Below are 22,327 nucleotides of genomic sequence, written 5' to 3'. Positions count from 1 at the left end.
CTAAAGAGAAAGAGAACATACAAAAAAACATACAACGTATCGAAATATGGAACTATAAGGACTGGAGTCACATGAACACTGAAGCCGTTATCCGGTATTTTCCATCCATTTCTCAATACTTCCTGAGCATCAACTTATAAGATCATTGTCTGGTGCTGACAGTATGGGGCTTTCTGTTCTGTGAGGGGAGACATTTACAGTATACTAGACAAACAGTATACGTAATCATGTAGGTAAAAGGTTAAACATGGATAAACAATATCCTAACATATTCATAATGTTTAGTAAAAATCTAATATCATAACATACTCATAATGTTTAGTAAAATCGTATGATCACACTATGCCATAACTAATTGGCCCTTATTTAAGATTAATGGATATGATTAGACAACAATATACTTGAAGAGGATATAAGCAAAGGATATCTCAACAGAAGCATATTCCATCAGCAGGGCCTTGTGGAACACAACAGCTCACTGTGGGGGGACACCGGGACAGTGTTCCGTTCACCTCCACCATCTGTTCTCTCCCCTCCAGGTAGGATTGCATCCAGCTCACTGATGTGCTATCACAAGCTTGGGTGGCCAATCATGGTCCTGGATTCAGGAACGTGATCCTGATTGTCTGAGCTAGATCTAGATCCTAGATTGTATGTCTGTCCCAAATCGACAGACAGACAATCTAATATTAAGTTTGAGTTTTACACTTTGTCAGCTTGTTCTTTTGTCATTCTATGCCTGTCATGTCATGATCTAGTAGCCTACCGGTAATTGTCCAAAGCAAAACTAATGCGTCTCTGAGGAATCTGGTGGGGATGTTATAGCCAGTGGCCTTGGTTGGCTGAAGGCACAGTGTGCCCAGTTGCCCACTGCCCATGGCATACACACATGAATAACACAAGTAGGAACCATGCACGTGTAGAGGGTTCAGAAATAGCCTCTATAATAGTTTTGCACTAAAACATACACCCCCCCATTTTTTAAGATGTATTAGAACTATTCTAACATTATTGACACTTTTCTATGAGATGCCACATCTTATTAGACTTCCTAGTCAATAGATGGCGCTCCTGCGCTACTGTGAAAATTCCTGATCTGTTCTTTGTCTATATAGAAGTGTCTATTTGTACGTCTCTAAATGTTTTGATGAATTGAACATGGTGGACCCTATTGTAAACAAGTGTAATGCTTAATTGGGTCGTCCACTCACAGTTAACAGCCTTTGTATTGAGTTTGTGCTTGAAATGTACTGTAATTCTGCAAACTGTTAATAAATACTTCAATCAATCAATCAATCAATCAATCATAGAGGAACTGCCTATAGTCTCGGTCCCACGCATGCGCAGTCAGTAATAAACCGCTGCTGACCGAGCCAAGCAACACTAAAGAATGTGTCCTGTTCCTCGTTTTTCACAGGTATATAAACCATATCTAAACATTCCTAATGATGTTGAAACTACTGTGAACTGTCAGTGACATGTTTAGTAACGTTTTGAGTGTACTTGAAGTGAGTTTGGACCAGTAGTTTTATTGTTTTGATTGAGTTGAATAATGGCTGCTGCCAGGTAGTTGGCCAGGTAGTTTTACACTGTGTTACCACACAGACAGCACACGTGGTGCACGTGCGTGCGTGTCTGAATGAAAACGTGTTATTTTGAATGTGTATTTGAGCTAATGGTGTGAGTGAAGAAGAGTATTAGATTTAGGAAATGTATTATTGTTATGATAAATGGAATCTGAGTGTTCTGCTGGTCTACCTCCTTAGACCAGCGACGATTTGAGGCAGCCTTCATCTTCCCAGTGGCAGCTGAGCGCATCAATCTCTTCACAGGCTCACCACTGTCCTCAGGTTGATTTCCACAGAAAGAGTGTGCAGGCTGATCCGACCCTCCCTGAAGACAGCTGACCTTTCTTTTTTGGGTGGTAGAGCATGCTGGAGCTGGTAGTTCCACCACGTTCTCTGCCTCTGTTTGGGGATGGGCTTTAAACCCCTCTTGCATTTCAATATCAGAAGCAGCACAGGGCACAGCCTGAGGCTCTGGGACAGAGTCGTCACCGGTCCCTGTGTCCGCGAGAGACTCTTCTTGGAAGGCAGCGTTTAAATTCAGCGGCTGGGCCTCCGACATGCCTTCTGTTTTTTCGGTCAACACATTGTCCATTTCATCCAGTGAGGGGAATGAAATCTCCACACCATCCTCTTCAGGACACGATACCTTGCGACGACGAGTGAGCGAATATGACGGTATAGGAGACGCTCCCAAGTCCAAGGGGCTACCGAGGTCAGGCTGTGCCGAGGGGGTGGCTAGTCGGGGTTCACTCCTCTGGGGAGTCTTCAGCGCTGGACGGAGACGGTCTCCCGGAGTGGCAGCGACTCAACAGACCAGTTCAACTACAGCGACCATGGACAGTCACCTGCTGTCCCCACCCAGGGAAAGAGATATTCACGCACCTCCACCGACTATGGACAGAGACACTAGCGCACCAACCAGCCAGCCGATTCGACCGTTATCATACCATCTTATGGGCCCAGTATGTCCCGTTTATCATCCATCTTATGGGCCCAGTATGGCATACTGGCATACTCACCATAGCCTGGTCAAGGTTTCCCCCTGGTGGACGTGTCATTTCCAACTATTGTCAGCGCATGGAAACTAGGGGCTACTAATATATACTATTCTCTGCCTAATAGCCTATTGGGACGTAACTCGGACGGCGCTGAGTCGGGTCTGGTGGCCGACTCGCTTGGCTAGCGCCTCGCTCGGCGGTGCCTCACGTAGCTCAAGGCCACCAGACACGGCGCGCCTCCGTCACGACATCAGTGACAATCGCTGATAATGACATACTGAGACAGTGAGTATGCCAGTATGGCCATACTGGGCCCATAAGATGGATGATAAACGGGACATACTGGGCCCATAAGATGGATGATACCAGTCGAATGGGGTGAACCAGGAACCTTGCCACTACATCGCCAGCCAGATCCATCACCAACAGTGCAGGTGGTGCCACTCCTGGCCGTGCCAGTCCGTCCTCCAGTAGTGGTGAGCAGGTGGTGAGATTGACTGATGCGGTTTTGAAGGAGTCAAGGGATTTGCATGTCTTAATGACTGTTGGTAGGGCGTTCCACATTTTGGTGGCATAGGAGCGAAAATAATTCAGTCCCTTGTTTGTGCCGAATCTGGGTTGTACATGGTTCGTTGCATGGCGACGCATGCACGCAGGCAGACACACACACACACACACAACCCAACAACAACTTCGGAACTGTCCACAGCCTCCATGGTTGAGTGGGGGAACATAGAACCTTTTATAGAACCGTTTCTTTCTTTTTTGAGTGGGGAACATAGAACCTCTTAAACCCCAGGGGGGTCCGGGGGGGAAATCCGCAACATCGGAGTTGGAACCGGAGACCAATTGGGTCTCCATTGCCCCGCTGAGCGCATCTCCTGTGTAGCCATCCAAACTGCTTTCAAAGCTCCTGAAACAGTTACATGATGATAATAAGTATGGTTACGCAGTAGTTTCGTGGCTTTCATAAATCCTCTTGAGCCCTATTGGGATAAAAAAATAAGGGGGCAGGGGAGAGGCTGATAAAATTAATCAAAACATGTGTCAATGCATTTGGGAAATATCTCGACATTCTTACCAATCGAATGCAGTAGCCCACATATCTGATGTCATCTGAATATATTTTAACATTGTGAAATCTTTCCACGCAGAGAGTTTAAACTTTATGGTGGACAGATTTCTGACACAGGGTCTGAAATGTCATTCAGTAGCCTTTGTAAACAGATGGATGAAGGGTTTAGTGAGTCAGAGGTTATCCGCACTGTGCTTAAGATCACTAAACCTGGTACATTCATAGAAATGTTAACTAACAAAGATGACCTTACTATGAGTGAGTTAAAACGGTTTCTCAGTTCCCATATCAGAGACAAAAACAGCACTGAGCTTTTTCAGGAGCTTAGTACTACCAGACAGCAAGACAAAGAGGGCCCACAGCAGTTTTTTACAGAATCATGGGTCTAAAACAGAGTTGTTTTTGAGTCACAACAGCCAGGTGCAGATTTTTGTTATGACAGAAAGCTTGTTCAGGGTACATTCCTTCACACACTCTACCAAGGGTTGAATGAAAAGAATAACCATGTCAGATGTGATCTCAAACCTTTCCTCACAGACTTGCAGGTTAATGATGACCTTCTCCTAGAACAGATCACTAAGTCCACAAGTGAGGAGGCAGAGAGGTTAAGATGCCTTGGTACTGTGATTAAACCCCGACCAGTGACTGTAAGTACAGCTCAGACTGAGCAGACTGACCAGACTAAACAGACCAAAGTTGACTGAATTACAGGCTAACCGTGCTGCCATTCTAGAACTGACCTCACACTTTGCCCAGGTTGTCAAACCCACAGAATCTGCGACTCCTGTGAACCCAGATCCACCCCCGAACCGACCCTCAATTCGACCCCAAACAGCTGAGACCAGGGGCCGATGTCAGGACTGTGTGCAAAATAACCTTAAACATTGCCCTCACTGTGGTCAGGAAGGACATAGAGCCTTTTGGCTGTTTGCAGAGAAAGGCATCGGGAAACGAGATGAGGTCACTAGAGTGAGGCTGCCAGTGACCGTCGCCAGTAACAAGTCTCCAGTACAGGTTAACTCAGTTGAAACAGTAAACCCAGGAAAACCAACTACACACGTACACAGTGCCAGCCATTAACACCAAGAAAACGTGTAGCACACACAACTAATTGGCAAGCGATGTATGGTCTCATGTGCAATTAATGGGGTCCCTCTCCAAATGCTGCTCGACTCAGGGGCCCAAGTGACTATGGTGGGGAGGGCGTGGGTAGAGGAAGCATTGCCTAGTGTCAAAATACAGCCACTCTCATCCCTATTCCCAGATAAACCCCTCAAAATATCTGCAGCAAATGGCACGGCGGTTCCCTTTGATGGATGGGCTTACGTTGACTTACAGATACACAGTGAGAGCCATGGACATGCTGACATACAGGTGCCCATATTAATCAGTCAGAACTGTGTTAACTGTCCCCTGTTAGGTAGCAATGTCATTGCAGAGATGATCAAAGAGAACAAAGAACAGGTGGATCTGACTGCAATACTGAAGGAAGCCATGAGTGTCAGTGAAAGCACAGTGGAAACCCTTATTTCTGTTCTCCAGATACTGCCCCCTGACCATATTCTGGTCAAATATGTGAGGTGAAGTGCAGAGTCAGAGCATGGCCCTGTGGCGGAACAATGCTATTTGAGCCGAGCCCAGAGAACAGCTGCCCTGGGGGTTTAGACCCCTTTCCCACTTTAGTAGATGTCCCCAATGGCTCATCTAAAACACCATTAGCTCAAATACACATTCAAAATAACACGTTTTCATTCAGACATGCACGCACGTGTGGTAACACAGTGTAAAACTACCTGGCAGCAGCCATTATTCAACTCAATCAAAACAATAAAACTACTGGTCCAAACTCACTTCAAGTACACTCAAAACGTTACTAAACATGTCACTGACAGTTCACAGTAGTTTCAACATCATTAGGAATGTTTAGATATGGTTTATATACCTGTGAAAAACGAGGGAAAAAAAAGAGTATTAGATTTAGGAAATGTATTGTTATGATAAATGGAATCAGTGTTCTGACTACAGTATTAAGTTTGTATGTTGAGAGTAAGAATACAGATTGGATATTGTCAAAATGGTTATTATTGTGCACTATTTTTGGTTTTATGAAGGATACAGTTTATTTTTGATTTATTTGGTTTATTGCATTTTGTATTTTTTTTTTACAGAATATTGTTTTATTTATTTTAAATTTTAACACTTGAGAACACTACATTCCAGCCTTCATATCATTCTTTTTTTATTTATTTTTTTAATGTATTTTTATTGAGGCTCTGAGATTTCACAACTGTTCAATCACAATTCAATGTATATAGAACCATACAGCATTTTGTATTTTTGAAGCTATTGTGAAGTAAGATGTCTGTTGTTATTATTTTGATATTGAATGCAAATGAATGTTGATATATATTGAGTCAGTAATAAACCGCTGCTGACCGAGCCAAGCAACACTAAAGAACGTGTCCTGTTCCTCGTTTTTCACAGATCCACAGTGCATTCAAGCCTGTGTATCGCTTGTGCCGACCCAGACTCCCCTAGGTCTGAGGCCGGTAACACACAACACTTTTCAAGGACCTCAATGCATACTATGACAGTATGCCCATGAGTGAACAGTTTGTCTTTCATGGTATTTCCACAGCATGGTATTTAGCCAGATTTTCTCATGGATATATAACACATGGCATGGGTAATTGAAGGATGGCTGATAATATACTGGTACCGGACTGTCTTTTTCTTTTGTACCTTAGATCCCCCTCGGGGGGTCGCCAAATTATTTTGGGGGGTCCCCAAATTCTAAAACAATTTTTTTTTTTTTTTTTGCAACTGAATGGCTGGAAAGTGGAAATGAAGAGTTTACATATAGTACACATATAGTACATGCATTCACCTTCCCTAATGATATCTGGTTTCAGTATTTATTTATGGTGTATTGTCTCTATTATTAAGGTTATTGTAGCAGTCAATGTATATTGGGGGTCGAGAGGGGGCGGGGCGGGGGTCCCGAGACATTGCCAAAGCATTTCTGGGGGTCCCCGGCCAAAAACGTTGAGAACCCCTGCCTTACATCACTGGTACTACTACAGAGCCACAACAGAGCCTGCGCCAGGCATTCCTGAACTGGAAGACCGAGTAGAGGATGGGGTTGAGGGCTGAGTTAGTCATGGTGAATGTCACCACCCAGAAGAACAGGCTGGAGGAGACATCCAGCTGCCCTAGAAAGTTCCTGGCCAGGATGAGGAAGTTGGTGATGAAAATGGGACTCCACATGATTAGGAAAGAGAGCATGAGGACCATTAGTGTACGCAAGAGCTTTATGTCCTGGCGGGAGACAGAGTACACACGAGACTCTCCCAGAGAGGATGGGTTAACTCTGGACCAGATCCGCCGCCTGGAACATTTTCTAACCTGCAATATCAGACAAAAGAGATGGTGTCAATCATTAACTTAATACACATTCAATGCTATCTTGTTCTTTAGGCGATAACAAAAATGCATCACACAACAGAGGCAGTTGACATAGTGATTATTTGATGAAAACGAAAGACACAATGAGAGACTGTATCTAGCCAACTGACACAAAGGTCTATTATGACTCTTATGTCTTAACATTTCTAAAAGGTTGCTTAAAAAAGTAGTCCCATTATCTCTAATGCTCTAATGTGCAAGTCCAGTGTGCTGAGACTTCCAAAGTAATATTGACAGATGATAATGCAAGCCTTGTGTACATACAGCTACCATTTCCAGCTTCAGTATAGTCAATAGCGTAAACACTAATGTCCTGCAGCTTTTCTGTTCCCACAATGACACAAAAAAGTCATTGTCCTAAGAGTTACATTAATGATCTACACAAGATGTACAGTATAGTGAATCAGACATGTACATGGGACAGACAGTCACTAGAGGATTCCTACCTGTAGAATTTTGCTGTAACTGACCACAATGATTAGGCCTGGAAGCAGGAAGCACAGGGCCGTAAAGGATACATTCCACACAATCTCTGCAGTCTTGTCTGGCCATTTGAGAGTACAAATGTGGAAATCTCCCTGTTTTAAAGTCATGAAACGCAGATATGAGAAAGGCACTGTGGTGGTTCCATCCGCACGCACGCACGCACGCGCACGCGCACACACGCGCACACACACACGCACACACACACACACACACACACACACACACAATACGTACATGTTTTGGGAATTCCTCCTCCATTACAGTGAAGAACAGGCTAAGGGGTATGGATGCAAGGGCAGAAAAGGCCCAGATGAAAGTGAGGACAGCAGACACCATCCAAGTGTTGAGGGTGGGGACTGTTTGCAGCCGAAGAATAGCTTGGAGCCTTTCCACGCTAATGGAGGCCAGGGTAGAGATCGTGACACAGCCACTCACACAAATGACATACTGCACGATGTGACAAGCTGTGTATCCCAGTCTCCAGGAGACAGTCCAACGTACTGCGATGATCAACGGTATCATGCTGACAAAAAGCAGGTCGGCCACAAACAGGTTGAGGGTGAGTACCGTCTTATTGGTCACGAGTCGGCGTTCTCTGACGACCATGACCACAGCTCCCATGTTGGCTGCCACGGAGACCAGCAGGACAGCCGAGATAGCCAGGGTCTCCACAACAGTCTTGCCAATGGGAACCGAGTGTCGTATCTCTTCGAAGAAGGAGAAGTAAGAGACATTTATGGGGTGCAGAAAATGGCCGTGAGGAGAAACATCCATATCCTGGGGGTCTTCTGTTCCAATTAATTGACTCCTTCCTTCATACGTACTGCCAACTCAGAGGACGTCTCATGGGAAGAAAGTGCTGAGGTACGCACGACGATTTAAAGGCATGGGTGAAAGGGGTGGCAATGAGTGTCACCAGCCACCTTTGTGATACTGTTTGCTCCAGCTGCTGTGTCACAGGCCGAAAGCTTGTGTCAAAGCAAACAGCTTTTACACCTTGATAGCAAGCAAAATAGCCTCAATAATGAATAGACCAATTTCAGAGCAATTTATCTGTCACAATTCAGTTCATCTTGGATAGTGCAATTCCTCTAATAATAATAATTCACTTCATCTTTCGTGATTCAGTTCATCTGTCATATTGTGGTTCATGTACACGCACGAGCCCATAGACTGCAATGCATTCTGTAAACTTCCGGTTGTCCCCATTCGTTGTCCCCATTCAATAGAAGTCTATGTAGAAGAGCCGCCATTGGACTGGCCCCATGAAGTGAACACATGGGCCGTGGGAAGATGTTTACAGTAAGTAGGAGGTGCTGAACGTTTAGTAGGGGGTGCGCGCTCAGGCAAAATGCGAGTGTACGCGCATTTTCACACATTTTCACACGGAAAAGTGGCTTTTACTTTCCCTCTCCACTCGCATGAGCAAACTGACACAGGCAATTAACCAGGATAAGGCACCGATACTGTGATACAGCATATTTATTAGGCCTAGTAACAGAAATCTGTTTTGATTACATTAGAGTACCACAGACGAAAAACAGTCTAAGTCCAAATTTCAGACTGACCCCTCCACGAAAAGGCCTCGTTGTCCTGAACCCTTATCTATCATTTATATATTATGGATCAATAGTGTGGACTTAGACTGTTATTCGTCTGTGGTACTCATTATTATTATTATTTTCCCCCTCCTGTTCGAGGGGGGGGGGGGGCTGTCCCTGGGCGGAGGGGGTGCTCCAGCCCCCTACTTCCCTCAGCCATTATGGCTCATCTTTTTAGGAGCAGAGGTGCAGAGAGCACCAGCTCCAGCAGCAGAGACTCTGACGAGGCGACCAGGCCTAGCCTGGCTAATAAGCCTGACGTGAATCTGCCGTCGGCGGCGACAGTAGGATATGAGTTAATGAGTCTGGCTTATATTATACCCAGGCTAGGATCATTGCATGAGGAAACTCCAATCTGAGTGCATGATCATCACCTACATCTGCATATATGGAGCTGGCCAGAAACTCTACATCTGACCTCACTGACACCAGCTTAATAGTTTAATTCCTGCTTCTCAACCATGCCGTATTAAGAAGCTCTGTTGTTTCAGCGCGACCCCACGCTTTAAGGCGAGGTCACTTCTCGCCCTCAGGGCGTCTTACTGGTAGATTGATAGATAGAATAGATATTAGATAGATAGATAGCCAAGTCTATGGACTTTTAATGTTTGCTTAGAGCACTAAACATGACGTCATGTGGCAGCCAAGTCTACAGACTTTAATGTTTGCTTAGAGCACTAAACATGACGTCATGTGGCAGCCAAGTCTACAGACTTTAATGTTTGCTTAGAGCACTAAACATGACGTCATGTGGCAGCCAAGTCTATGGACTTTTAATGTTTGCTTAGAGCACTAAACATGACGTCATGTGGCAGCCAAGTCTATGGACTTTAATGTTTGCTTAGAGCACTAAACATGACGCCATGTGGCAGCCAAGTCTATGGACTTTTAATGTTTGCTTAGAGCACTAAACATGACGTCATGTGGCAGCCATATCTATGGACTTTTAATGTTTGCTTAGAGCACTAAACGTGACGTCATGTGGCAGCCAAGTCTATGGACTTTTAGAACAGAACAATATATACTGTATATACAAAAAGAACATCCCTAAAGCATAAAAACAACAGGTTTTACAATAGATGATTGGAGCCTATGGGCCTAAGCTTTTGGTGCATGATCAGTGTGCAGACCTTATTTGTCTTTTTGTCTTAGAGATAAATGCCACATCTGGTCTGACAGTGATATCAGTAAGCCTATCTCAAGTGTACAAATGTGAAAAGATAATGAACCGATGACATAGGATCATAGGATGGCTGATAATTGGCAGAGATTATGACTGACTTGGTGCCGTGATTAGCTTCATGCAGGAGTGGAGGATCTCAAAGCCGTGGAGCTCTCGAAGTCTATTTACGTGTCTGGGCTCGGCCCGACACAACTTCCCCAGAGCAATGGAGGCGTTCTTTTGTACAGTGATCCTTTTGGCCTCCCCTGCGGCATGACGCAGCAACGACAACACGATGTCGGTGCCAAGGAGATCAGTGGCACTTCCCTCCACTTCCAGGCAGTGGCCCAGGCAAAGGGCAGTATTTCCATGCACCACCTCATCACAATTGGAAACCAGCAAACAACGCAGGACGGAGAGTCTTTTATCAGACTTCACCAGCTCTTCCCGTGCCAAGTCACTGATGCTGGTGCACACTGCAAGGGTCTTAATGGCGTACTTTGTGGGGGCCACTCCGTCTCCCTTTAGCAGTTTGTGCATGGTCCTCACAACACCTCGCTCGACAACGTGGTGGACGGCAGCAGGGGATTGTGGGAGGATATTGCTCAACACACCTGTGGCTCTAGAGATGATTTCTCCATCGCTGTTATTCAACAGGGCCATACACCGACTGCAGAGGGAAATAGCATGTTCCTGAATAGCTGGAGAGGTGATAGTTGACACATTGATCATTAGGCCAAGTAGGGGATAAAGCGTGTTGTTGTATTTATAGCCACTGCAGTGATTCATAGCGACTAGAAAGGCTTCCCAAATGTCTGCAGAGTGAGCCAAATTATGTCGGATTACATCATCAATAGCCAGACAGTTTATTGTCGATATCAGCGCTGGAAGGAGATGCCTATTGGCTGCGTTTATATTTCTCAGTATTGTGACAAAAGGGAGACCAACAGTTTGTGAAAACACGCCTCTAATCTGTATGCAAAATCTGTTTTCTGTGGCAAAGTTCTCCAGAATGGTCAGTGCTGTGATTTCCTTGCACTTGTTTGGCTTTGAGATGCATACCTTTAGATTTCTGATCAACAGGTGCAAATTCAAGTTGTCAATGGCCAGACCTCTTCCATGTGGCGTGTACGAGTATAAACACAGCAATGCCAGGCATTCATTCTGCACAGCAATGTCCTCTGATGTTAATAAGTCAACGACAGACTGGCTGGAAACTGAGCAAGTCATCAACATCTTCTGGTTTTCATGATTGCCATTGCAAAACACCTTCCATAATCTCAGCACCGACACACACAACTCACTGGCATGTGGGTCCTTTGATCTCTGTAACAGACAACTCCTCACTGTGTCATTGTCGCTGATGATACTGAAGCCTTTATTCAGTCTGAAAAGGGTCTGGCCAGTGCAGTCGGTAATGGCTTGCAACAGAAGTTCCACCACTCCACAGTAGTAGAGAGGGTCCTGCTTAGACCTCGAAAGTTTCTCCAGCAGCAGCGGCACTGTATTGTCTTCTCTCTTAACAAACTCTACTCTCGCATCCCTCTCTTGCTTCTCTCTCTCCTCATCCACAGCCGCCTGGGTTAAGTATTCTCTCACCATCTTCTCCCTTGCAGGTTCAATTTCCATAATCTTTTCATAACAGTTCCTGCACTCTGTGTAGTTTTTCAGTGCCATATATGCTTTGCCCATGTGTATATAAGCTTTGATGCACCTTTCATTACACTTCAGGGCCCATTCACAGTCACTGATGGCCTCCTTATACCTGCCCAGCTTGATGAATGCTTGTGCTCGGTTGGTGTACAGGGGCTGCATATCCCGTAGCTCTGCCAATCCTTCGCTGTAATACTTAACAGCAGTTTCATAGTCTTCTCTTGCATAAGCTTCATTCCCCTTGTCCTTAAGCACAATAGCTTTTTCCCGATTTGCTCTTCTCCTCTTCTTCCTGTCTTCTGCATCTCTCTCCATGGTCTTCATGAATTGTTCTGGACTCTCTGCACTTTGAGCCTCATGGGAATTCTCTGAAACAGGGTTTGTGTTGATATTTGTCCTGTTGATTTTTGTCCTGCATGGTTCATCTGCTTCCAAAGTAGCGATATAATGATCCGCCTTCTGCTCAGCCTCTGGGTCGGAAGAGTTCAGACCTTTCACCAGTTCACCTATTTTATCAACTTTCTGCAAAAAACTCTCAAAATCGTCATCATTCTCACCTATACTATCAACCTTCTTCAAAAGACTCTCAAAATCATCCATTACGTTTCTTCCCCAAAAAACCTTCAAAATGACTTTCTTAAATAATCTATTTAATCTTATTCTTTAGTGTTTTCTCTTAATTAGTTTTAATCATTTATGACTCTCCTATATTTCAACTGCACAATTTATAACCATAGCAACGAATGCCCAAAGATTGATGATGTCATTTGGCTGTAAGCATTATGGTCATTATGTGAAAGTTGGGCTAGCAGAAAGCTAGAAAGCTTTTTCTCACGGACCAATTGTAAGATGGAAAAATGGAGACAAAATGGAGGTTTAAATTGTGAATAAAACATGTAATAATTTATTGATACTAGTCCATACCCGTTCGGGTATATGACATAGCCTACCCAAATATGTGCAATTTCTCCCTCCACTCTCTCCTTTCTCTCTCTCTCTACCTTCCTCTCACCCCCCCTCTCTTTCTCTCTCTCTCTCCATCGCTCTGCCTGTACTCAGACATAAGCGTCAAGGGGCGTCAAGAAAGTGCCTAGACCAGGCATCTCTTCCGGGTTTTTGAGGGTGTACAGCTTTGAGGGTCTGTGTAAACACAAACATTGAAGATAAAAGTGTGCAAACACAAACATTGAAGACGGAAGTGTGTAAACACAAACATTGAAGACAAAAGTAAGGACGCAAATCGTGATTGGCCAGAATGAGATGATGTATGATGATAAGAGTGCCCCTCACTTCACGCGGGTGTGATTGAGTGGCGTTAGCCACTCCTATGCCCAGCTTTGAGTGTTTGTGTAAACACAAACACAAGATAAAAGTGTGTAAACACAAACATTGAAGACAAAAGTGAGGACTCAAATTGTGATTGACTGGAATGAGATGATTTATGATGATAAGACCGGCCCTCACTTCACACAGGTGTGATTTTTAAACAGCTGGTGGATGGAAATCACAGTGGATGCATTCCATCTTAATTTTGATTCAGTTGAACATTTTGAAGACGCAATCTCTAGAATTATGAATCGTTAGATATAACTCTTTCTCATAATGTCCAGAGCCATAATAAAAACTGCCACTCAGCTCTATAACAACACATGTGCTAGTGAAATATGCTAGTGGTTTCCAAAGTTTGGTCCAAGGACCCCCAGGAGACCAAGGCCCTTGAGGGAGTTTCAGGGGGTCCCCAGCTGAATAATATAACATCAGAATTAGCAATTTATAGCAATTGAATCACTTGCTAAGTGTTTAAATGTTTCATGACATGACATTAATTTTCATTTATTTTTTGTTTTTCTTTTAGGTTGTATGACCTCAATTGCATCCACACAACCTGAACTTTGAACATTCAGTGGATTTTCTGTGGTCTGGCGTTTTCTCTGTGTGTTCTGAAGCCTTTTGAGCTTCAATGAAAACAGGCAAACAGGCCTCAACAGTGTCAGTAGCCTCAGAAACCCAGATGTTTTTATTTCCAGTGTCAGTGACATCTGCTGGCAAATTCCTATGTCATATGGTTTTGTGGACTCTCACCTCACAGTCCACAGGGAAATCAGAGCACTTGTTTGAGCCTGAAAACCCCAGATCACAGAAAATCTAATGAATGTTAAATGTAATTTCCAACCATGATGTTTTTGCATATATTGTACATTTGTCTGTCATTAAATGTTTCAATGAATTGCATACGTTTATAATACTTTTATTTTTTTGCAAACTGCTAATAAAGTATTCAATCAATCTATCAAACTGTCGTGATACTTTACCTGCTATTTCTGCTGTTTCTCCGGTCGACACCCTCACCCCCACCCTCCCCCCACGGCAACCCGCGGCTTCTACAGACATCAACAATGGCCCTCCGCTCCCCTACTTCGCCATGGAGGAGATAAGCACCATAGTCAGAGCCAACGGACTTCATATCTTTCACCTGAATGTCAACAGCCTTGGACCCAAAATGGCTGAAATCAGGCATATGTTTCAATGCGGTAAGGCGAACATCATTAGCTTCTCTGAAACCAAACTTGATGAGTCAACCAAAGACCCAGAAGTTGAAATAGAGAACTATTCTTTGATCAGAAACGACAGAAACAGGCATGGTGGTGGCGTGTGTATGTATATTCACAAAGACACTGAATATGTTACTCGTACTGACTTACAGCATGATGAAATTGAAACTGTGTGGGTTGAATTAATTTTCAAAAAAGCTAAATCAGTATTAGTGGGCACCGTCTACAGACCGCCTGACCAACATGGGTTCTATGATATACTTGAGGGGTGCTTAGCTGAGGAGGAATGTGTAGAGAAAATCCTGATTGGCGACTACAATACAGACATGCAACGAAAGGAAGCACCTGTGTTTAAGTCATTCAGTAAGTTCTGTGATCTACATAGTGTCAGTCAGCTAATTACCCAACCCACTAGAGTGTGTGATTCTACTCAAACTGTCATTGATCTCATTCTGTCCTCGGACAAATCCAGAATCTCCAAGAAAGGGGTTATTGTATGTGGGCTTAGTGATCATTTTATGATATTCTGTACCCGCAAAATACAAAAACTTAAGACCGGCTGCCACAAAACAGTCATATCAAGGGACCTCAAAACCTACTCTAGTGAGGTCTTTAACCAAGTATTGGAGAGTCTGGATTGGTCCGATGAGCTTAAAAGCACACATGTCGAAGAAGCTTGGCTTGGCTTCAAAACCAAATTTACATCAGTACTGAACAACATGGCTCCTTTGAGAACCACCAGGGGCAAAACCCGCTCGGAACCATGGATGAATTCGGACATACTGGCTGCAATGAAAGCCAGAGACAAAAAATGCTCTGAAGTTCTAAAATGCAAGTCAAAGCTAGCCAAGCGCTTCGACAGTGTTCGCCAAGCTCGTTTGAACAACCTAAATACACAACGAATCAAACTACGAAACAGTGTAACTGCCATGACCAAATCAGCTAAAAGTAACTTCATTAATGATAAAGCTCAGGAAAACAAAAACAATCCTCATGAGCTCTGGAAGCTACTAAACAATCAACTAAGCTATGGTCAGAAACTAAAAACCAGATTTTCGAACATAAACATCAAATCTGACAACACTCTCATCACTGACAACCTTGATGTGGCCAACTACTTGAATATCTTCTTTACAAACATATCAACAACTCTGGTTAACAAACTGCCCTCCCACTCTGGGCTCTTTGGTGTAGAGCACATTACAACCTTCTACAAAAACCTAGGTGTTTGTAAAGACGATTTTAAACTAGTTATGGTAACAACTGATGAGGTAATTAAGAAACTGAGTGCCCTCCAACCCCACAAGGCCACAGGCCATGACAACATTCCCTCCAAATTTCTCAAAGACTCAGCCATCTCTATAGCTCCAATCATCACCCACATAGTAAACCTCTCCATCAAACAGGGACAGGTCCCCCAAGATTTCAAACTGGCCAAAGTAACCCCCTTGCACAAGAAAGGGAGTAAATTAGACCCCGGCAACTACCGCCCTATTTCTATTCTTAGTTCCATCTCGAAAGTGATGGAAAAAATAGTCTATGAACAGGTTGAAAAGTATCTTGCCACTAATAAATTATTGTACGAGTTCCAATCTGGCTTCAGAACATCCCACTCCACTGACACATGCCTCCTCTATTTGAGCGACCACATCAAACAAGAGGTGGACGCTGGCAAATACTGCGGCATGGTCATGCTGGACCTCCAAAAGGCTTTTGACACCGTGAACCACTCCATACTGGTTAACAAGCTAAAAGCAATTGGTTTCGATAGCACATCAGTGAGCTGGATGCAATCCTACCTGGAGGGGAGAGAACAGATGGTGGAAGTGAACGGAACACTGTCCCCCCCCCTCCCAGTGAGCTGTGGCGTTCCACAAGGAAGCATACTAGGGCCTCTACTGTTCCTAATATATGTAAACGACATGACTTCAGCCTGTGACTGCAACTTGTTCCTGTTCGCAGATGACTCAGCACTGCTGGTCTCGGACAGGGACAAACTGCAGGTTGAAAATGCCCTCAGCTCTGAACTCGGTAGAATCTGCACCTGGCTCGCTGATAACAAACTATCTTTACACCTGGGAAAAACTGAATCCATTCTCTTTGGCTCTATTAGTAATCTCAGCAAGGCAAATGGCTTCTTGGTTAGAGTGGGTGACAATGTTATCACACGTAAAGATGAAATTACCTACCTAGGTTCCATCCTGGAGGCTAATCTTTCCGGTGATAAAATGGCCACCAACGTAATCAAAAAAGTCAACCATAGAACAAGATTCCTCTACAGGATCTCCTCACTGGTCAACAAAAACACCTTGAAGACCTTAACAGGAGCCCTTGTACAGGGTTTCTTTGACTATGCATGCACCTCCTGGTACCACAGCACCTCAAAGGCCCTTAAAACCAGGCTCCAGACTTCCCAAAACAAACTGGTCAGGCTCCTACTTGATCTAGCCCCCCGAACCCACCTCACCCCTGCCCACTTCGACAGGCTGGAATGGCTTAGGGTCGACGACAGAGTACAGCATCTTGCAATGGGTCTGGTCCACAAGATTCGATACACCACCAAGATACCCATGTACCTGTCTAGATACTTCCTTAATGTTAACGAAGTCCACACCCACAACACCAGAGGGAGTGCAACGAACCATGTACAACCCAGATTCGGCACAAACAAGGGACTAAATTATTTTCGCTCCTATGCCACCAAAATGTGGAACGCCCTACCAACTGTCATTAAGACATGCGAATCCCTTGACTCCTTCAAAACCGCTCTCAAAGGGCACCTACGGATGGCTGCAATTCGAAACTGGCCCCCGTAAAATCTGAATCCCCCCCCCCGCCCCCCCCTTTTTTCCCCTCACTGTATATATTTCTTTTCCCTTTTTACCTCCTTTTTGATGAATTCTTTTTTGATGAATTCCTGTTCTGTCTATAGAAGTGTCTATTTGTACGTCTCTAAATGTTTTGATGATTTGAACATGGTGGACCCTGTTGGAAACAAGTGTAATGCTTAATTGGGTCGTCCACTCACAGTTAACAGCCTTTGTATTGAGTTTGTGCTTGAAATGTACTGTAATTCTGCAAACTGTTAATAAATTCTTCAATCAATCAATCAATCAATTAATAATAATATTAATAATTCAACCAATGACAATGGCGACGACGGGACGTCGGTCATGTCACGCCTCTTTCCTGCGCATGCTCACTCAGACACAACGGAGGCGCAGAATCGCAGCTCAGTCTCTTCCTGTAAAAAGGATCTAATTATTTCCCTAGCAAGGTAAAATGTGTGCCTTTTGTGGATCTATGTGCAATCTTGTCAATGGCCATAGGCTCATTGAAGTCGTCAAATTATGTTCACTGTGTTTTTTTTTAACGGTGGGTGTTCATGTTACTGCGTTCCCTGCCGTCAATGTTTGTGCTAACCCCGGCACAACAAGCTAACGTTCGGTAGCTAACGTTTAACGAGCTAACTGGGTTGTTGATGCTAGCTTAAGGTTCAATGAGCTAACTGGCTTGATGATTCCAGCTAGCTGACGTTAGCATCTGATAACAGCATAGCAGCTGGCTCTGACCCTCTCCTTACAGTGAGCTCAGCTTTGCACTCAGAAATAAGTAATGACAGCTTTATAGAATTAATGGGTCGTATGTTTGCTTACATACGTTGCTTGAAACACACCAACACGATGAATTGAGTACATGCATGAGGAGTGAGCCTGTGAGGACAGCCCAGGACACCAATGGAAACAAGCCGAAGGGCTTTTTGGTTTCATCCTTTTAGCAGACCTAGCCATAGACTACTAGATCGATGGCTGTGTGCAATCTCAAATACACAGCCAATCAGCCATAGATCGGTCCCGATGTGCGCGATCTACTCCGCACGGTGTGTACTGTGTACTCGCACAATAATAGACTTGGAGTCAGATTATCAGATATATTGTCCTCTAGTTTCATATGTGTGTTCTGCCTGTGTTTTAAGAGTTATGTATTTATTTTACATTATTTTATGATTGTATTGCCTGTCGTGTTTCTTGTTTACCCCTTATATCATTGTATGTTTCTCTACGGACCTGAGTCTGCTAATAAAGTTTGAATTGAATATCCATTTGAACGTTCTGGCAGAAAACGTGTGTTTAGTAAAATGACTAAAATATATCCACTTTTACACGAGCTGCACACGAACAACATTCTGTCAGGGCAAGGCTGAATTATTGGAGCCTGAACATATAAAAACTTCCTTTGGGAAGCACAAATTGATTGATTGAAATATTTATTAACAGTTTGCAGAATTACAGTACATTTCAAGCACAAACTCAATACAAAGACTGTTAACTGAGTGGACGACCCAATTAAGCATTACACTTGTTTACAAGAGGGTCCACCTTGTTCAATTCATCAAAACATTTAGAGACGTACAAATAGACACTTCTATATAGCCAAAGAACAGAACTAACAAACTAGTGTGTTGCCATTCATGCGGGGTAATTCATCATACCATCACAGACATTCTAGGTCTAGGGTAGACTGTCATAGCCCTGAAACATGACTGTCATAGCCCTGAAACATGACTGTCATGATTATCGTGAAGTACGAGCGTCATGTGAACCATGGCTATAGCAGACCTGTACTTCCTTGTGCCTGTCCATGCAATCGCATATATATATAGTCTTGTATCAAGGCTAGCTTTGAAGTAGATTAAAACATGGCTGTTATCGTATGTAGTATGTACAGTAACATGATTAATGGCCGGTCCTCGTAATCAAGACGTGAGGGAGAGAGACATACGGCCAATTTGCTTAGAAGGTCTAAAACCATTATCTGGCGAATTACTATGGTCAATTAACCTGCCTGTTAGTGGCTTCTCTGTTATTGTTAAAGGTGCAATCTGAAAGCTATAAATAAATACACCATAAAAAAGTTAATACAGCATAATTAACACATCTACCACTGGTTAGAGTTGGCTTCCCTATTCATCCATTGAAAAATGTAGACGCATGTAGGGCAGTTAGTACCAAGTTAGTTAGTACTGCCTGAAGCTCATGAGCAAGCACAATGCCTCCCCTAGCGGAGCGATAGATTGATTGAATACCGTATTGTTGTACTGAATATAAGACAACTCTGATTATAAGACGATCCCCATTTTCAAGACTCATTTGTGGAAAAAGAACATTGAATGTCATTGAATTGTCTAGTCCCCGATTATAATACAACCCAGTTTTTTAGGATATTTCCATAGGGAAAAAAACATAGTCTTATATTCAGACCAATAGGGTAATAACAGTTTTCAAAAGGTACACAGGTACAGTTATACAATAATGATTTAAGGATAACACAAAAAGTCACAAGGACTTGTTTCCATTGTTGTCCTGTGTGTGCAATCAATTCATCAATATGTTTTGGTCTCCCACATGAGAAATCCTGGCTAGGAACATGAAACTTATGGATTGCAGCAAGTGCTCACAACCATGCACATTTGAGCATGTGTGTATACTATAGAATCTATAGTATAGATTACAAAATAAAGCCAGAAAGCAATGTGTAACATTCCTTTATCTTCACCGTCTATTTATAATACAAAAACATAACGTGTCGTTTTCTTTAAATTTGTCTATGCACAGCTCTTAGGAGCCCACAACCACCAGTCAAGCTGTATAAGCACCGGGTTGACGGGTCGGACGGCAGTGGCGCGTCGTCCTATGGGGAGCTGCGGAGTGACCTCGCCATGAGTTACAAACCCATCGCCCCCGCACCGTCTGGCTCTAACCACACTCCTCCAGGTTTGTAAGCCTCCCATTTTATATCTTTGGTGCTTCTTGTTGTTGGGTCATTGGTTATCAGAGGACATACAGTGCTCTTCATGTTGATGTATGTATGTTCCAACTGTAATAGAGCTAGCCTTTATCTCTACCCAGGTTCCAGTGTGCCCTCCCCGTCTCTACCGTCATCATCTAATTTCAGGCCGGCTTTCAGTGACTTTGGCCCACCCTCCATGGGCTTTGTTCAGGTATTACTTTGATGCTGTCACCCTCCATTGTTGTAGTTTTATGGTAAAAGCACTGTTGAACATTGGTAGAACCTTGGGTTGTATAGCTAGCTACCTGGGAATGATGTTGATTTTGCCCGTCATAATGGAGAACCCTTTGGCACATAAGTATAAATAAACAAGCAGATTTCTACCACTATTAACTGAACCTCTGGCAAGTAATTTGATTATTATTATTGTTTGTTTACACACACACCATGCAACCATGCAATTAGAGCAGATGGAAGTGCTACTTCCATCTGCAGAGGGCAGAAGTAATAGTCTTTAAGATGATACAAATATTTTGCTTATCGAGCTTGAGGAAACCAATTAAAGTAATAGAGCGACAAAAGATAAAATAACCAGTGTAGTATGTCAATGCTGTGACTACAGTACCATACTGAAAATAAGTGCATTTGTGGTTAGATGCTTTGGATAGAAATACTAACTAGTCATCATAATGTAAAGGAAAAAAGTTACAGGTTTAAATTGGATGGTTAAATACCCTGTGTACTTTTATTTGTATCACCCATACAGCCGGTGAAAGTATCCCAAGGGTCCACCTACAGTGAGCTGCTGTCTGTCATCGAGGAGATGAGCCGTGAGATCCGACCCACCTACGCTGGCAGCAAGAGTGCCATGGAGAGGCTAAAAAGAGGTATAGCTTAGTTGGCAAGAACAAACTCCAATAGAGCCCCCCCCGGCCCCCCTTTGGGTAAATCATTAGGTCAGTTTGATCCTTCTGTTCTTTCCTCTTTGTCTCCTTTAGGTATTATCCATGCCCGCGCATTGGTCAGGGAGTGTTTGGCAGAGACGGAGAGAAGCGCTCGCACATAACCCCCATGGAAAACACCCCATCCTTCACTCTTTAAATGATTCATTTTCTTAGCCTACCTTCATGAAACCTGCTTCAACTATTCACCTTCTTTTCTCCCTTATACCCACCCACTCTTTGCCCTCTCTCATTTGCGTAACTTGCATTTTGTCCCATTTTCTACTGCAAGTGCAACAGTTACCCTGAATTTCAATACTACTTGTTATTCTACAGTTTTTTTCTGTTACCCATGGGGTGTATTCAAAATGCACAAGGTTCAACAGATCGAGGACCTTGCCACTTTTCCAAACAAGGTGTTAGGAAACTTGAACTTCTTACTGAGCTGGACTGTAGCTAAAAGGTGTACTGCTATCCATTAACCCATTCTGGGCGGGAACCCCTTTTGGTGTTTTAACTAAACATTATGTAATACTTTAGCTATTTTTTTTTAATCGTAAAAATGCGGCACAAATCTTTGAATATATATTCTTTCAGAAGACTTTTTTTTCGACGTCAGGCCTAAATGGGTTAACAGATGGGACTACTGGGTATTGTGTAATAACTTTTGACTAAGGAATGGTTATTTTTATATATCTTAACCTAATCTTTCCTCAAGCTGCTAGACAGAAGACCACTTCGCAACCACACTATCAATTGGAGCCATTTTTTCTATTGTATAAAATAATTTGAGCATCTTGAATATACCCCAATCTGACATTTGCTTTCATAGCATTTTGTAGTAGCAGCACAATAGATGCACCAATCGTCTCACCACCCCATAAACTCTGTACATCTCAAATCTGTTTGTTATTATGGCAATTTTGTAAACCAGATTTTTGCAGTTCTGTATGTATATCTTAATTAAATGATTATAGAAAAACATTTTCAATGTCAAACTTGTCTTATATTTAACTACTAATACAATGCCTGTTTG

General features: G+C 43.3%; 3 protein-coding genes across 3 annotated transcripts; 1 reads left to right on the top strand and 2 right to left on the bottom strand.

Moving 5' to 3' along the window:
* Positions 1-6,602: 6,602 nt before the first annotated feature.
* Positions 6,603-18,326, bottom strand: LOC306921345 (free fatty acid receptor 4-like; the record flags this gene model as incomplete). Its single annotated transcript, XM_079498456.1, has 4 exons — positions 6,603-7,046; positions 7,553-7,684; positions 7,827-8,299; positions 18,221-18,326. Coding segments are annotated over 4 exons (1,056 nt in total), but the record flags the coding sequence as incomplete, so codon positions are not given.
* Positions 10,464-12,608, bottom strand: ttc12 (tetratricopeptide repeat domain 12; the record flags this gene model as incomplete). The annotated part of the gene is made up of 1 exon (XM_079499504.1): positions 10,464-12,608. The coding sequence occupies one exon, from the start codon at positions 12,606-12,608 to the stop codon at positions 10,464-10,466; it is 2,145 nt and encodes a 714-aa protein (XP_079355630.1).
* cdk2ap2 (cyclin dependent kinase 2 associated protein 2) lies at positions 17,696-22,275 on the top strand. The gene is made up of 5 exons (XM_079500432.1): positions 17,696-17,837; positions 20,176-20,334; positions 20,470-20,561; positions 21,117-21,237; positions 21,349-22,275. Exons 2-5 carry the CDS (start codon positions 20,280-20,282, stop codon positions 21,414-21,416), a joined length of 336 nt encoding a protein of 111 aa, XP_079356558.1. The 5' UTR covers positions 17,696-17,837; positions 20,176-20,279; the 3' UTR covers positions 21,417-22,275.
* The last annotated feature ends 52 nt before the right edge of the window (positions 22,276-22,327 follow it).

Source organism: Electrona antarctica (assembly GCF_951216825.1).
Source record: "Electrona antarctica genome assembly, chromosome: 4".
In the NCBI taxonomy this organism is placed as follows: Eukaryota; Metazoa; Chordata; class Actinopteri; order Myctophiformes; family Myctophidae; genus Electrona; species Electrona antarctica.
The sequence above is the reverse complement of the archived record's forward strand: the minus strand, read 5'-3'. Positions and strand labels throughout refer to the sequence as shown.